This window comes from Dermacentor silvarum, chromosome 1 (assembly GCF_013339745.2).
Source record: "Dermacentor silvarum isolate Dsil-2018 chromosome 1, BIME_Dsil_1.4, whole genome shotgun sequence".
Classification (NCBI taxonomy): Eukaryota; Metazoa; Arthropoda; class Arachnida; order Ixodida; family Ixodidae; genus Dermacentor; species Dermacentor silvarum.
Window position 1 is genome coordinate 27,257,390 of NC_051154.1, and position 16,918 is coordinate 27,274,307.

Here is a 16,918-nt window from a genome sequence, read left to right on the forward strand (position 1 = left end):
GCTCATCGGCAGGTGCAAGTAGCGAGTGCCTGAGTGATCGGCGGGCAGCCATCTTCTATTCCTTTTGGAACGCTGCAGTCTCTGGCTATTCAGAAACAAATTCAGTTTTGTTCGGCATATCAATGCATCTTTAACGCGTAGACGTCACTTTGACGCGGTGAGTTTTCGAGGTGTTGTGACAATGCAAGACAGACAGACGATGTGGGCGCAGCCCTAAACCTTTTGGCCAGTAGCAGAGGGCTAATGTCGAAAAGGCGTTGAATCAGGAATAATTATTTTGTTTTGTTAGGTTTATTCATACATAATCAGATGGGAAGCTATCGCCGTTTTCGTGACGTTGCATCATAGACAGGCGAAGTTGGAGGTAGCCCGAATATCTTTTGCCCGATCATGGAGGGCTGATTGCAGAATTGGAATAGAAAAGTTTGGAATAGCTTTAGTTTATAGCGCCCTTGGAGGTGTAAACTTATTTTGCTTAACTTCTGCGCCATGTCTTGTTTATTATTAAAGCTGTCACATACTTATCTCGGCATTGTTTGCCGCATTGTAATCCTGCTAGGACTACATACTGATGTCTTCGAGAGACTTTTAGCTTTACGTTATAGCGCTCTTGGAGGTGTAAACTTATTGCGCTTAACTTCTGCGCCATGTCTTGTTTATTAATAAAGCTGTCACAGACTTATCTCGGCATTGTTTGCCGCATTGCAATCCTGCTAGGACTACATACTGATGTCTTCGAGAGACTTCCCTTTGGTCTCTGGAATGCACGTGTAGACGAATATGGCCTGCACAACAGTGACCAACGCGGACATCCAGAACAGACTGGATAAGTTGAATAGCCGGACCAGGTTCCGGAACTCTTTGATGATAAGGAATTCGCAGAAGCAGAAGATGGTGCTGACGGCGGTGAAGAGACTATGTCCTCCGGTTGATATAATCACTCCCATAACGACCCAGGGCACCGGGCCGATGCCGAGGCAGAAGGCGGCGATATACGTCGTGAGCGACGCGAGTGGCTCGTACCGATAGCGATGGCGGAATTTTCCTTTGTCCATGTCCTTGTAGTAGTAGAAGAAGCCCAACAATGTCAGGATGGCAGTCACAATTAGAGACGTTACAAGCATGACGCAGCGGCGGCCCACGCGGTCAATGAGCAGGGACGGTGCGAGCGACCATGCAGATTACTTGCACGTGCCACTCCCAGCATAAACGTGCAGTCGGTGGCCGAGATCTCCGAACAGAACAGCTCAAATAGCTTGACCGCTTAGAAGGTGAGAACGTTGATCCCGCAGAACTGCTGGAAAATTTTGAGCAGGAGCGTGTAGGTGAGCGGTAGCGAGAAGCTGCGCTGCAGCTGGTCTCCGACGGCAACCGGCTGCCGCAGCAAGCTGGCCTCGATGGTAGGGCACTCGGCCTCGGCGCAGAACTTCGGCCCGTACAGGAATCGCACAGTGCATAACGCCTTAATTGTCGCGTCGGCTGTGGGACACCAGCCAGCGGGGGGACTCGACGGTGAACGCCATGGCGACGATCATCAGCACGGGACACACGGTACACAGCAGTTCAAGCGCCAGCCAGTTGAGCCACTTGCCACCTAGCTACGAAGACGGCTAACACGCCCTAGCGTGATTTCCAACTGGACGCCGGAGCCCAGGAGGCCGCGAACATGCGTGGGCTGATCTCGGCCACAATTACGGGAACCGCGAGCGAGACGAGGCCTCAGCAGAAGACGGTAAGCACGCGGCCCACAAACATCCTCGGAAGGCTGGCCTTGCACAGCACGATGCACAGGCAGCCGCCCACGAACCCCAGCGACGACAGCGCTGGATGGGCCGCACGCGTCCGAAGCTCTCGTTGAGGAAGCCGCTCACCAGGCTGCCCACGAGGGCGCCCACGGCGAGCCAAACTAAGCCTCCTTAGAGCACGGACGCCGCGGGCCTCCATGCTGGTCAGCGCCAGTGCCGAGTAATCCCAGGACGCGCGGCCCATTGCCACCGACGCGAGCGACGATGAGCCGGCCACATAATACAAAGCGGACAGGTTGAGCAGCATCGGACTAGTCCGGCTGCGAGCGCAGCGCGCTGCCGGTTTTTTCCTCCACAGCGCGTGCATCCACGAGGGCCGGCGGACCAGAGAAAGTAAGAAGACCGCAAGAAATTGTCACCTCCCTAACCAATGTATAGAGAAAAAGTAATTGCTCGGATATCGAAGCATATGTCATCGAAAACGCAACAGGGTGAGAAAAAAATGTCAGTTTCGCCCTAAGGGCGAAGCAATGAATGCGATAGCAACACAACAATGTCATACGAAGTAAGGTGAGCGGCTTTGGTAGCAATATGAATTGTAGTAAACATGAAATGATTAAGTAAGCAGGTATGCTGCGGCGTAAGTAGACCGACATGAAGAGAGACTCGATGACCACGAGAAGGCGCGTGTGAAACGGTGGTGTTGATGAGAAGCGCTTCCCGTGAGCAGCGCGTGTGAAGGAACACACCTGTAGCGCTGCACTGCCGATCCGGGCAGCATTGCATGTGTAGCGTGCGTTGGAAAATGTGGCCCGACTATTACTAACTGAATGGACAAGCGTGGTTTGAGCGCGCACAAACAAACATGAATAGATCACACTGAATGACTGCAGACAACGACTGTCAAAACGCTGGCAGCAAGCGCATACGCCGCAGCGGGCGAAGGTACGTGCGGTCTATCGCTTCAACGGAATCTGAGCGGCGAATGCACAGCGCATACAAAAAGTCAGAGCCGAGTGGAGATAAGAGACGGTGCGGGCGAGCGACGAGCGCGGTTATTGGCAGAGTAGAAGTGCGCCCCCCTCCCCCCCCCCGCTCCCTCCGGCGCTGGCTTCCCGCTTCCTTGCTTGCGCGTGGGAGATTGAGTGCGTTCGCTCTCCGTGATAGCGCGCGTCCCCGCACGCTTCCGCTCTGGCATACGGCGCGCGGCGAAGATTTTATCTATACGGAACCTCACGGCGACGGCGACGGCGACGCCGACGGCAGAAATCCGGTTGAAGTGTCCATATAATTGTTATTGCAATAAAAAAAAGAATAACATTGAAATACAATACTTGAGCGGCATACTTGCAGTGAGAAAACGTGATCACGTAGAAGAAGCCCCAGGCTGCTCGCTTCGCAAGAAAAATAGGTCTGGACGAGAAAGCTTTGGTATTGTTGGAAGGTCTTGTTAAGTGCTCTGCTCGGCTGTAAACAGCGGCAAGATGAAGGGATTTCAAGTCCAAGGCCCACCACGGATGTTCGACGATGAAAACTATCATGGTCCTTCCAACCCTGGAATGTCATACCAGGATTGACTTGATTACAAAGCGCCTTTTGTTTTCATTCATGATATAAAGAATGAGCACAGGGTGCCAATACCAATGATGGAGCATCCACATAAGTGTGTGTGTGTGTGTGTGTGTGTGTGTGTGTGTGTGTGTGTGTGTGTGTGCGTGTGTGCGTGTGTGCGTGTGTGCGTGTGTGCGTGTGCGCGTGTGCGGCGTGTGCGCGCGCGCTGCGCGCGCGTGTGTGTGTGTGTGTGTGTGTGTGTGTGTGTGTGTGTGTGTGTGTGTGTGTGTGTGTGTGTGTGTGTGTGTGTGTGTGTGTGTGTGCGCTTTCTTTTTTGCGGGCCGTCATTTAGGATTGAAAACCTCACCTGCTTGCTTCATCCCCTTGACATCTCGGTGACATTTCCTAGTGATCAACCATGACAAACATGATAGGCTGCATTCGCCAATACAAATCATCACTCGGAGCTCTAGATGGAGGAGATCGGGTATGGGAGGAAAAAGAACCTTTATTATTATTTTTCGACGTGCGAAGCCTTTAACCCTCTTGGTCAGTGCTGAGATGTATTCCGTAAAAGTAGGACAGTGTTTGTCCAAGAAAAATCGTCTGTATAGACACGACGTACAAACGAAATGCATGGATAAAGTCTTCGGGTTCATGTCATGCCTGTCAGGCAAATTACGGTGTCACAAACTATTAGCTTTCACTAACACCTTTCAATAATTGCAGGGCTTAACTCCCCAAACTGTATATTAGGTTATGATGAACACTGTAGCGGAAGGGGGCTCTGAATAATCTGACCGCATAGGGTTATTTCATGTACACCCAAAACATACATACAAGCATACACCCCATGGAAGTTTGAAAAAGGCCATGCTCACCCTAGGTCAACTAAGTTACGCTTGGTGACGCCAGCAATAATAGTGATCGAGTACTATACCCGCCCTTCGTCGTTCAGCGTGGATGCATCGTGGTATTGTTTGGAAATGTGGCCACCGCTACCGGGGTTCGAACTCGCGACCTCGTACAAAACAGCAGAACGCCACAGTCAAGGGAGAAACCACGGCGGGTAACGAACTTCCCTGGTCTCCTTTACCTCGCACTGTCGTTGCAGAAAGGACGTGACCAGCGCACGACTTTGTTTCGGCATGAAAAAGTCCTGAGACAAGTTGCACAACGCGGCTGGTGATATTTCACGATGTCCAGACTTTGACAGAATGTTAAAAAAACGTACTTTTTCCTTTTTTTATACCAGCTTAATATAACATCGTAAAAGGGCGCACGAATTGACTGCACGAAACACAAATAACATCAATGGTTTCGACTAACAAAGATCGAGCCGCTTGGTTCCCTTTCTCGTTCAATTGACAAATTTGGCTTTTTAACTGGAAACCCGAAAATATTCCCATATCTGAAATTTTTTGAATGTCCCATAAAGCAATGATTTTCACTCGCGATTCTTTCTGTGCATACTTTACGATTTTCTGAATGCGCAGCTATATATAATCAGTCTCTCTCATGTACAGACAGACCCCTTTATCTGCACTGTAGCGCCCCTGAAAAATTCCCGTCACCCCTCCAGCCATTCCCGCCACAGAAAATTCCAATCGCACATGAAAGGAATGAACAGTGATGTGTTCGGCGATCAGCGACCTCCGTTTTAGAGCGTCGCCAAGCCATATATCGTAAAACGTTTTGGTTGAAATAAAAAAAAAGAATTCTCTGCCCCAGCGACTGTCCTTGTCTGCACACAGCACATGGCCGTGTTTACCCCGTTTAAACTGACTGCTGCATCACACTCAATCGCAAGATGTCAAAAGATGTTCAGCTTTGTGCAAGACACAGCGTCCGATAGAAGACTGCTATATATATTCTCGGTTATATTCGCTATCAGGCGAGTTGCACTCGCCTAATAGTAGCCGTTTCAATCACATTTGCAGCAAGGATTTTCCGCAAACGGAGAAGCAATTTTGACTGGTCGGACAGACTTATACACAAAGAGACACGCGGCCATGTTTTTTACGAGGGACTAAGAGATTTATTTGTTCCTTGCTTGCAAGAGCGCATGTGCCGGTAGAGGTTTCCGGACTTGGTGAACGCCTTGTTGCAGGCGATGCAGACGTAGGGCCGTTCGCCGCTGTGCACACGTTTGTGCTGGTTGTAGGACGATCCGTCCCTGAAGGAGGCATCGCAATGCAGGCACCGGTAGGGACGCTCTCCCGTGTGTATCCGCACGTGCGTCACCAGAGACGATTTCTGCACGAAGCACTTCGAGCACGTCGTGCACCGGTACCGACCAAGCATCTTGTTCCTGTGTCGCAGCTCGTGCGAGCGGTGCTTGCGCGCGGAGTCGAACCGTTTGTGGCACACCAGGCAGGTGCGCCGACTGGTTGCCTCGGGCTCCGCCGCCGCCGCTGCTGCAGGGAAGAAAATCGAGTCAATCAATCACGATGTTTATACCGTCATTCAGAATTGATCCAGGTACAGTGAAAATGCCACGTCTACGCTATAAATGAGAGACCTCGTTGGTTCAACAACGCTTTTTCTCAGATGAACTACGCAGGAGAGCTTGCAATTGTCTGTTCGATACCATGAAGGGAACGTGATTGACAATAGTAAATGCAGAATGGTGGGACTAAGTCAATAGGAGAAAAGCAACTTCGGAACAAAGCACGATAATTGCATTTTACGTACAGGAATCGTCGAGTCCGCTTTCCTTTGCCAGATCGGGAGTCTGTCGGACGCGCTGCAGAATTAGTTTCCGGAGTGGCAGGTGTGCAGAGGTTTGTCTGCAATGCGATGATGTACACATAAGCAGTACGAAGAAAAAAAATACAGTGCGAGCAATAAATTCTGGGTTCTTAGAAGCCAACACCCCGATATGATTATGAAGCACGCAGTATCCACTGCGCTACCACGGCTGGTCTCAGTCTGAACAAGTTCCCGTAAGTAGAAACTATGTCTGTAACAAACAGCAGTATCCAGGAACGAATGTTTTCGCAGTACGCGCTATTGTTTCTGCGCTTCTTTCGTGCCGCTAGCACGAAACTCGCAAAAGTAAAGATCACAGCGCGAAACGACAAGGACAACTAAATACGACGTGCACAGGACAGGTCATTTCGTTTGGCGCTATGATGTTTTTTTCATTAGGGTCAAACTCGCCAAGGAAAAACGCTTACACTAGACTCGCACATAAGACCTTAAGCAATAAAAATTCAAGCGGTAGAGAAAATTAAGAAACTCAATACCCCCCTCCAACCTTCCTCCTTTCCTTTCACTACAGAGCGTATATTTGAAGCCAATTCGTAATACACAACGACGCACACAGAGCGATGCAAAATAACTGACGAGAAAGCTTACAACGGTACATGCCCCCCCTCCCTACCCCTCGTCCAGCTTACATACACAAAGAAATCTTTTTTAATAGGTGGTTTGCGCACTGATTTTCGCCGAGGCGTACCTGTCTCCTTATTAGCCATTCCAATGCGTTGCTTCAAACAGAAGGTCAGTCGTAAATACATGCTGGGTCAAAACGTAGCACAATACAAAATAAGCATACCTGCAAACCTCACAACTTGAATAATACTACACTCGCAGACACACAAGAAAAGTTTATATATTAGGCGAGGGGTACTAGAAATTGTTTGATTACTCCAGATTTGCATACTTTGTTCTGTAGGCAGGCTGTGAGAGGGGATCCATAGCCGCAGCAAGAATGTTCTGCTCCACAAACAGGACAGCACAGTTCGGCACCTACAGGGAGGGAAAAGAGAGGCGTAACGATCACAGAGTGGATACGTCCAACGTCCAGGGGAATTCTTTGAGTCGCTGCGCTGCGTCCTCATAGGCAGTGTACCTCAAGGAGACGCTGTCTTAGTCCGGCGAGGGGGAGCACAGGACGCACAAACACTTCCGACGCTCCTCGACGAGTGTCCGGTTCTGATCTCGTCGAAAACCTCCGAGCCGCCGCCAGAGGCACCGGCAACAGTCACCAACGCCGCGCGCGTTCGGTGCGAACGCGGGCAAAACGCCGACGGCGTCGACAACACTTCTGCGCGTTGCTGGCGCTGCTGCATGTGCAAGTTTATACAGCTGATAAAACTAATTTGCTATCGCAATTGATGCTTCGCCTTTCGCGTGAAACTGCGTTATGTTTTTGCACGTCCGCTTAAATTTACATTGTACTGCGCCATTCATTTAACGCCAGTACCGCTCGTGCTTAGCTCTTCCCTGGATTTCATTTTTTTTACCTGCTGCTAAGCGTTAATTGTGTCGCACGTGGAATAAACCCTGAGTGGGCCAGCCAGCGGATGCCGTGTGCAGCAATACGACACGCAACCTCGTCCTCTGTAGCGGAACGCCATGACCACCGAGCCTATCAAGAATTTCACAGCTGGAACACAATATATACAGTATATACATACTCATAGGTGTTGAACAGCCCTTGTTCAACACTGTACGGTTTCTAAGAATTCTCAGTTACGCGGATCTATTTCCTCTATCCGTGCAATTACGGTGTCGTCAGCAGGTTTTTGCGTTTGCTTTCAACCAATCTCCTTTTGACCATAACAAAGTTGCAGGTGGCGGTTTTGGGAACCATGCATTTTTTTTTCTTTTTTTTTTTTTTTTTGCGCTGCTGATCGCGGCTGCGGCGTCGGATCCCGGCCGGGGCGGCCGCATTCCGATGGGGGCGGAATGCAAGAGCGCGCGTGTCCCGTGCATTGAAGTGCACGTTACAAAACCCCAGCTGGTCAAAATTAATGCGGACTCTGTCGCTGCGGCGTGCCTCGTAATCAGATTGTCGTTTTGGCGCGCAAAACACGGTAATTTAATTGATTTCACTGCGAGCGCGATTGCGAAAAGGTCGGGCACCTTACGCGTGGCAGCGTACACGCGGGCGTATACACCGGGCTCAAGTAACCACGTGTATTGTAATTAATTACCTTGTTGGTCCGAGGCGTGGGAACGAAACTCGACGGCTGTGCTGGCGACGGGCTTAAAGTGTCGCGGATAATTGTCCTATTGACCCCAAGCGCGGGAGCGAACCTCGACAGAGAACGACCAGTCAATCAAAGTTGCGGCGCCTACGGCCACCCCTCAACCGTGGAATTTGTTCGCTGTCCCGAGGAAATGTGGAATCCCTGCCTCCGAAGCAGAGCACCCTTCCTTTTTCTCTTTCTCTCCTTCTCGTCTGCGGAAAAAAAAGTGAAGATGTTTTAAATAGGCGCCATGAACTTGCGTCAACGAACGCTAGATAATGGATTTTACTCGCCCAATCAAGCGTTCATTATTATTATTATTATTATTATTATTGTTGTTGTTGTTGTTGTTGTTGTTGTTGTTGTTGTTGTTGTTGTTGTTGTTGTTGTTGTTGTTGTTGTTGTTGTTGTTGTTGTTGTTGTTGTTGTTGTTGTTGTTGTTGTTGTTGTTGTTGTTGTTGTTGTTGTTGTTGTTGTTGTTGTTGTTGTTGTTGTTATAAGCTGTGATGATCTTTTTTTCTATTATTTCATTTATTGGATTTGAGCGCTAGAGTTTTGAACGCTAGCAAAGCCGGCTGAAGCACAGCTTCTTTTGCCGATGTATATTTTTTTTCAAAGCTTGCAAATACGATGCAACACTGGCTTCTTGAGGCTGATTTTATTTTGATTTCCTTCTTCTCTTACACTTGCAAAGCTCAATGACGCCCACGATCTTGTGGCCGATATCTCTCTCTCACTCTTTTCATAAAGTTCGCAAAGTTTGAAAAAAGGCAGCCTTATGGAAATTGCAGATTGCACGAAGAAACGAAGTTCTGGGGTCTTAATTACGTGCCATTACACGATCTAATTACGAGGCACACCGTATATTCGGTGGAGCCTGGATTGATTTTGACCATCCGAGCTGCTTTTAAACTCGCACCTAAATCGAAGTACGGGAGTGCTTTTGCCCCCATCAAACAAAAACGCGGCCGCCGCGGCCGGGATCGAACCCGAGGCCTGAGGAGGGCAGCGCCACAGCCACTGGGCCACCGGCGCTGCTCGAAGACATGCATGATTTGAGAGGAAAGTACTCCGCAGAATGGAACTGATTATATGAAAAGCAAAGCATGAATAAAAAAAGAAATAGGACAGAAAGAAAAACAAAAACACCGCCCAAGCCCTCCGTACAGATGGTTAACCAGCGAAGCTGAAACGTGCGGCCCCGGTTTTTAGCAGTGGGTTAATTCTGACGATGTATTGAAGCGTTTCTCAATTATTGGTTACATGTTTGTGTTTCTAGTGGAACGCAAGCCCCAATGGTGAGCGGATGCTGCTAACCACGACGCCGAGCTAACTCGAGATATCGAACGCATGCGACAACGGCGAGCCGAGGAGCCGGCGTTGCGGGCGCAGAGCAGGTACGACGCAGAGAACGACGTCACTAACGACGCTGCCAATGGTGCGCGCGCTTGGGTGCGACGTAGAGAATGACGTAACTGACGGCGCAGCCAATGGAGAGGTTTAGAGAAACGTAGGACGAACGGTTTTTCGTTTCGCCTAGCTATATACAGCTTTCGATGTAAAAAACGGGAGCACTTGTTATCGTCGCATATCGTATTACTGTCGTATGTCGTTCACTATCTCTCAAGAAAACCACAATGGTCCGCGCGTGGAGTATATTGGCCGTTGACCTAAAGGAAGGCTTTCAGAAAGTGGCCGGTTATCGACGCGCGCCAGAGAAATGCTGATTGACTGCCATTCTCGCAAGTTTACGGCGAGCGCACACAAAGCGCTTGTCCGGACCGTCCGCACGGACAATAAAGAGTGGTGATAGTATAGGGCAGAGGCCACGCCAACTCGCAATTCATGTAGAAGGCTCGCGTGGTTTCTTTGGATGTTGCGTGGGGGAGGTGTCCCGAATCGAAGCTCGGGAGCAAGTAAATGAAGGCGGCGATGGGGACACGTGTGGACTGGCTGAGATCGGTAACTTGCCTTAGCAACGCGCATGAGTCGCACGACGTATAGCGTTTGCACCTGCCCTCGTAAATCATTTTAGCTTAGAATAATAGGGGCGCTTAATGGCTCAGTCAGAGCCTGGGAACTTGTCAGTCTCGATGCCTTGATCGCTTAACAAAACACGTTGCGGGGCTAGTTGGTGATACATTATCTTTTCTTGAAGTAATCCAGCGCTGCTTTTTATGAGGAGGACACAGAACTTCCGGTGTGATGTCCTGTCTTGTCTTACTGTGCCTTCGTCATAAAAAGTAGCGCTGGATTACTTGCTTAACAAAGAGAATATAATCGATGGCATGAGCACGAGGATTGGTTGGTCAGCTGTCTGCTACTGTGTATATTCAAGTTCTACATGACCCCTGCAGTTGAAAGGAAGCTCCTCTGCCGCTATATATAGGGTTTTTTATATTTTTTAAGGTGCACCAAATGGTTAAAACTTGCCTGTGGCGAATAGCGCAATTCTAATCCTTGATCTGTATTACGCGATGAGGCTGCCATTCCTTCTGGCAATGAGAAATCAAAATGCTCAATTGAATAATTGACATAATCCCGCTAATTAACATTTTAATTATATTACCTGCGGCATATATTTCAATCTACGAATTGTAGGTATAGTAAGTTTGCAACATAATTCTGAGGATGGCACTGATTTCGAGATATGCGCCGTCAATGTTGCGACAAAAACGCGCTTACTTTCTTAAGAAAACGCTGTTTTATGCATTGAAGCACAAAAGTAACAGGAGCGTCAATGCATTTCATCAGACACTTTGAAAATTAATATCTCGAAACTGTCGGAGTTCTTAGAATTCGTTCCAAGTGGATATGCCTTGCGAACTCGGTGGCTACAATTCGTAGATTGAAATACGTACCGTAATTAAATAATACGTTGATTAGCGTACTTAGGTTAATTATTGAATTAATCAGATTATAGTGTCGTAGAAGTAATGACCGCCTCATCGACTAATTTAGATCAAGGGTTATAATAGTGCTAACTGCCACAGACAATTTTTAAATATTGGGTGTGGCTAAAAAAAAAAGCACCCTGTACGTTCCACATCCGCCGCCATGACCGGTAGTGGCGCTGCCTGTCACTCCCAGAGTTAGATTTGCTCATCATCATCATCATCGTCGTCATCATCATGATCATCATCGTCATTCTAATTTTATGTCCAATGCAGGAGGAACGCCTCTCCCCGCGATCCCCAGTTACCCCTGTGTTGCGCTAGCTGCTTCCAATTTCTACCTGCTAATTTCCTAATTTCCTAAATTCATCACTCCACCTTGTTTTTTTCCGTCCTCGACTGCGCTTCCCTTCTCTTGGTATCCATTCTGTAACTCTAATGGTCCACCGGTTATCCGTCCTACGCATTTCATGGCCTGCCCAGCTCCATTTTTCCCTCTCAATGTCAACTAGAATGTCGGCTATCCCCGTTTTCTCTCTGATTCACACCGCTCTCTTCCTGTCTCTTAACGTTAGTCCTAAGATTTTTCGTTCCATCGCTCTTTGTGCGGTCCTTAACTTGTTATCGAGCTTCTTTGTTAACCTCCAAGTTTCTGCCCCATATGTTAGCACCGGTAGAAAACAATGATTGTACACTTTTCTTTTCAACGACAGTGGTAAGCTCCCAGTCAGGATTTGGTAATGCCTACCGTATGCACTCCAATCCAATACATTCTTCTGTAAATTTCCTTCTCATGATCTGGGTCCCCTGTGAATAATCGACCTATATAAACGTACTGCTTTACAGACTCTAGAAGCTGAATAGCAATTCCGAATTAGTCTTCCCTTGCCATGCTATTGAACATTATCTTTGTCTTCTGCATACTAATCTTCAACCCCAGTATTATACTTTCTCGGTTAAGGTCGTCAATAATTTGTTGTAATTCGTCCCCATTGTTGCGCAACAGGACAATGTCATCTGCAAACCGAAGGTTGCTGAGATATTCGCCATTGATTCTCACTCCTAAGCCTTCCCAGCATAAGAGCTTGAATACTTCTTCTAAGCATGCAGTGAATAGCATTGGAGAGATTGTGTCTCCTTGTCTGATCCCTTTCTTGATAGGTAACTTACCTCGTGGAAAACCAAGGTAGCTGTGGAATCTTTGTAGATATTTACCAAGATATTCACGTATGCCTAGCTATACTCCTTGATCACGCAATGCCTCTATGACTGCTGGTACCTCTACGGAATCGATTCCCTTTTCATAATCTATGAAAGCCATATAAAGAGGTTAATTGTACTCCGCAGATTTCTCGATTTCCTGATTGATCAGATGGATATGATCCATCGTAGAATATCCCTTCCTTAAGCCAGGCTGTTAATTCTCTTGGTTGGCTGAAGTCAAGTGTTGCCCTGATTCTATTGGAAATTATTTTGTTGAATATTTTATACAATACTGAGAGCAAGCTGATGGGTCTATAATTCTTCAATTATTTACCGTCTCCCTTCTTATGGATTAGTATAATGTTGGTATTTTCCCAGTTCTCTGGTACAACTGAAATCGTAAGGCATAGCGTAGAAAGGGCCGAGAGCTTTTCAAGCACAATGTCTCCTCCATCTTTGATTAAATCGACTGTTATGCCATTTTCTCCTGCCGCTTTTGCTCGGGTCATGCCTTGCAAGGCCATTCCAACTTCATCGCTAGTTATATTCTAATTTCATCGCTAGTTATAAATTGAGCCTCTGTATATTGTTAACCAGCATACTTCGAATGAAGGTAGCGTGGCTGCTCTGGGTACTGTAAAACGTTCGCGCGGGCTAGTTGGTTCATAGCTTTTAGACGTTTATAAACTGCGCAAAAAAAAACGAAGACACAAGAAAGAAAACACACACGACACCACGAGCGCAGTGGTGTCGTTTGTGTTTTCTTTCTTGTGTCTTCGTTTTTTTTTTTTGCGCAGTTTATAAACGTCTAAAAGGTACTGTAAAGGTTGCAGCAGAACTGATAGTTGGGTGAGTTGGTACGAATTCATAGTGAAATATTTAGCGAGTACAATCGACAAGGACACAGTGAAGGGGGACACACGAGCGCTTATTTATGTTCTGTATCTTTCCGAAAGTAAACAGTTTATTTTCGGAAAGATACAGAACATAAATAAGCGCTCGTGTGTCCCTCTTCACTGTGTCCTTGTCGATTGTGCACGCTGAATATTTCACTATGAACTGTAAAGGTTGGCATAATATTCTTCCGCTGCTTTTACTATATCATCGAAATTGCTGATGATATTAACCTGCTTATCTTTCAATGCATACACCTCGCCTTTTCCTAAGCCAAGTTTTATTCTCACTGATTTCATGCTGCGTCCATATTTCACTGCTTCCTCAATCTTTCCCACGTTATAATTTCGAATATCCCTTATTTTCTTCTTGTTGATCAGGTTTTACAGTTCAGCGAGTTCTATCTTGTCTGTTGTGCCCGCGACTGCTACCGACTCCTCATGAAAGGGGGCGTCCCAACGCATTTCCTCAAGACCTGAATAAAAGTTCATTGTCTGTCTGTCTGTCTGTCTGTCTGTCTGTCTGTCTGTCTGTCTGTCTGTCTGTCTGTCTGTCTGTCTGTCTGTCTGTCTGTCTGTCTGTCTGTCTGTCTGTCTGTCTGTCTGTCTGTCTGTCTGTCTGTCTGTCTGTCTGTCTGTCTGTCTGTCTGTCCGTCCGTCCGTCCGTCCGTCCGTCCGTCCGTCCGTCCGTCCGTCCGTCCGTCCGTCCGTCCGTCCGTCCGTCCGTCCGTCCGTCCGTCCGTCCGTCCGTCCGTCTGTCTGTCTGTCTGTCTGTCTGTCTGTCTGTCTGTCTGTCTGTCTGTCTGTCTGTCTGTCTGTCTGTCTGTCTGTCTGTCTGGACATTTTCATGCTTTGTCGCTTCTTTATTAGGTCCCTTGTTGCTTGGGAAGGCTTACCTACACGTTGCCTTGATGCCTGACCTCCCACTTCAATTACAGCTTCTGAAATCAGCCTACTTACGGTTTCATTCATTGCCTCTATGTTATCTTCATCTTTCTGTTCTAATTAAAGCTGCATATTTGTTTGTGAGCACCAGCCTGAATTTGTCTGCTTTTGCAGTTACTGCATCTAGGTTGGCCTGTTTCTTCTTGACTAATTTTACTCTTTCTCTCTTCAAATTGATAGAAATCCTAGACCTCACTAACCTATGGTCACTGCACGTTACCCTACCTAACACGTCTACATCCTGCACTATGTTGAGATCGCCAGAGTGTATGAAATCTATTTCATTCCTTGTTTCGTCATTAGGGCTTTTCCAGGTCCACTTCCTCTTGCTACGGTTCCTGAAGAAGGTATTCATTATTCGGAGTCTATTCCTTTCCGCGAATTCTACCAACATCTCTCCTCTAGTGTTCCTAGAATCGATACCGTAGTTGCCAATTGCTTGTTCACCAGCTTGCTTTTCCCCCACTTTTTCATTGAAGTCGCCCATTACTACAGTATACTGAGTTTGCACCTTCCTCATTGCTAATTCAAAATCTCCATAAAACTGTTCTATTTCTTGAATATCGTCACTGGAGGTTGGAACGTAGGCTTCTGCTATCTTCATTCTATACCTCCTATTCAGCTTGATTACGACGACTGTTACCCTCTCATTAATGCTGTAGAATTCATGTGTTGCCCGCTTTGTCCTTATAGATTAGAAATCCTGCCCTGTATTGTCTCTTATCTGGAAGACCTCTGCAGCAAAGTACGTGATCGGTAGTCAGCACTGTAGAAGCCTCACCAGTTCTTCGAACCTCGCTAAGGCCAATATTATCCCAGGCAATGCCTGATAATTCCTCAAACAGCCCTGCTAAGCTAGCCTCACTCGAGAGGGTGCGCGTGTTGAACGTTGCCAGGTTCAGTTTCCAGTGGCGGCCTGTCCGGGTCTAGAGATTCTTAGCCCCCTCTGCCGCGTCGGAGGTCTGACCGCGCCTTGGTCAGGTGCTCCGCAGTCGCTGGGGACTGAGAGCCATGGGTTAATTGCAAAGTCATGAGGGAGACAGTGGCCGAATACTGCACCAGGGAGGTCAATTCCTGTTCTGGCGACGGAGTGCCTTTGTTGAAGCTTAGTGGGCTATCCTAGTTTGGTTGCACCTGGATTAGTATAGCCCCACTAGCTCTCGGCAATTTTTTTTCTTTTTGCCGGTGTCAGGCGCCATTCCATGGCTGAAGATGTGGTGGACTGGAATAGGATTCGAACTTACCACATTCAGTTCAGGAGTCCGGTGTTCTATGTCTGCTCCACGCCACCACTTTCTTGTGTTTCTTTCTTCAAATCAAAAGATTGCCCCCAAAGTGGTGGTCTCTCCTAAGCGCACAATAAATTGTCAGTACTCTTGACTTGTGAAGTTTAGGCGATGTCTACAATTATCAGTTAACGAGACTTGCGTAACTCAGGGACTCTAGTTAGTTGTGTGCAGCATTTCATTGCACTACATTCGCTATTAATCTAATTGCGTGCTGTACGCGTTAAAGGTACTGAAATTACGGACTTTTTATTACGACAGGCGCGGCTGGCAGTATCACGTCCGGGTCCCCAAACTTAGGCGACAAGCGACCACGTAGACCGGTAAAATGTCGGCCTTCCGAGGGGGAGAACAGACCGACACCCGATCTCTTAGCGTAGCATTTTTAATCTGAGACTCGGAACGCTAGCCTGTGCCGGCGCGTGCCGGCCACTCCTGCCTCGTGTAGACGCGAGCGTCTACGTAATTCTCATGCGACGCCGATGCTGCTGCCGCTACATATTAAACTGATTAATTTACCAAAAATGCTATAACATAATGATTGATTAGATTAATTGCTACCTATAAGGTTCAAACTGAACACTTTTGTAGGTTTTAGATGGTTTGATTAAACCAGATTATGCTTCTGAAGTCTATCAATCAAAATTGCTACCTTGTTTACCTTTTTTTGAGGATCATTTTCGTTAGCTCCTTCTCGTCAACTTTCACTGAAATACGCTTTAAGAATAATCACATTATACTAATTCGAGGTCGTAAAATCTGTTTACGAACTTCTTTTTAATGAATTACACCTCTCTGTTTAGGATTCCTGAGGATTACGTTAGCACGTTTATGTGGCACAATACAAAATGTAAATTGGTTAACTTCATCAGAGAATAACTCGAGTTCTCATCAACATAGAATGGTGAAATTTATGTGGCACATTCTACTCAAGAAACTCTAGAGGAGTTCGAAATTTGAGACTGTCAGTCAAAAAGCTTAGCTGAAAAAAAAGAAACTTGTAGCTCACTCACGACCATTTCCCGTTTGTTTACATTTTGTTTTCATTCAAAAAAGTTTTAAATTCCCCGAAACTTCGATAAATTTAACATTTTCGCGATCACTAAGTTCTCAAGAATCTTTTAAGACCTAATATGCTATCTAGAACGAAACATATCCAATGTTATCAAGCAAAACTGAAGAGGACTTGCCCACCACTTCTCCTCCGGCTGGTTGTCAGCAGTCTCCTTCGATTTTCTGCACGAGCACAAATATTCCCAAGAAACTGGACGGGAGGTCTGCCGCCGAGTGAGAGCATAGCAATGATAGAGCATGCATATAAGACGCATATAATTCAGAACATGTGGGCCTCGCCTACGGCAGGTCGTCTTTTCGCACACTTTCGCTCCCCATTTCCTTATTATGTGTACAATGCAATAAAAA

At 47.1% G+C, this 16,918-nt stretch overlaps 2 protein-coding genes across 2 annotated transcripts in view; both read right to left on the reverse strand.

Annotated features, from left to right (window-relative positions):
- Positions 1–719: 719 nt before the first annotated feature.
- Positions 720–1,166, reverse strand: LOC125942306 (facilitated trehalose transporter Tret1-2 homolog; the record flags this gene model as incomplete). The annotated part of the gene is made up of 1 exon (XM_049660639.1): positions 720–1,166. A coding segment is annotated over one exon (447 nt), but the record flags the coding sequence as incomplete, so codon positions are not given.
- A 98-nt stretch (positions 1,167–1,264) lies between these two features.
- LOC119439964 (zinc finger protein 239) overlaps positions 1,265–16,918 on the reverse strand; it is a 29,468-nt gene continuing 13,814 nt past the window's right edge. Inside the window, exons 3-4 of the mRNA XM_049661048.1 lie at positions 5,354–5,713; positions 1,265–1,479 (exon numbers count right to left, since the gene is read on the reverse strand). Coding sequence (XP_049517005.1) covers positions 1,265–1,479; positions 5,354–5,713 — 575 coding nt within the window. The remainder of the gene's footprint in view (positions 1,480–5,353; positions 5,714–16,918) is intronic.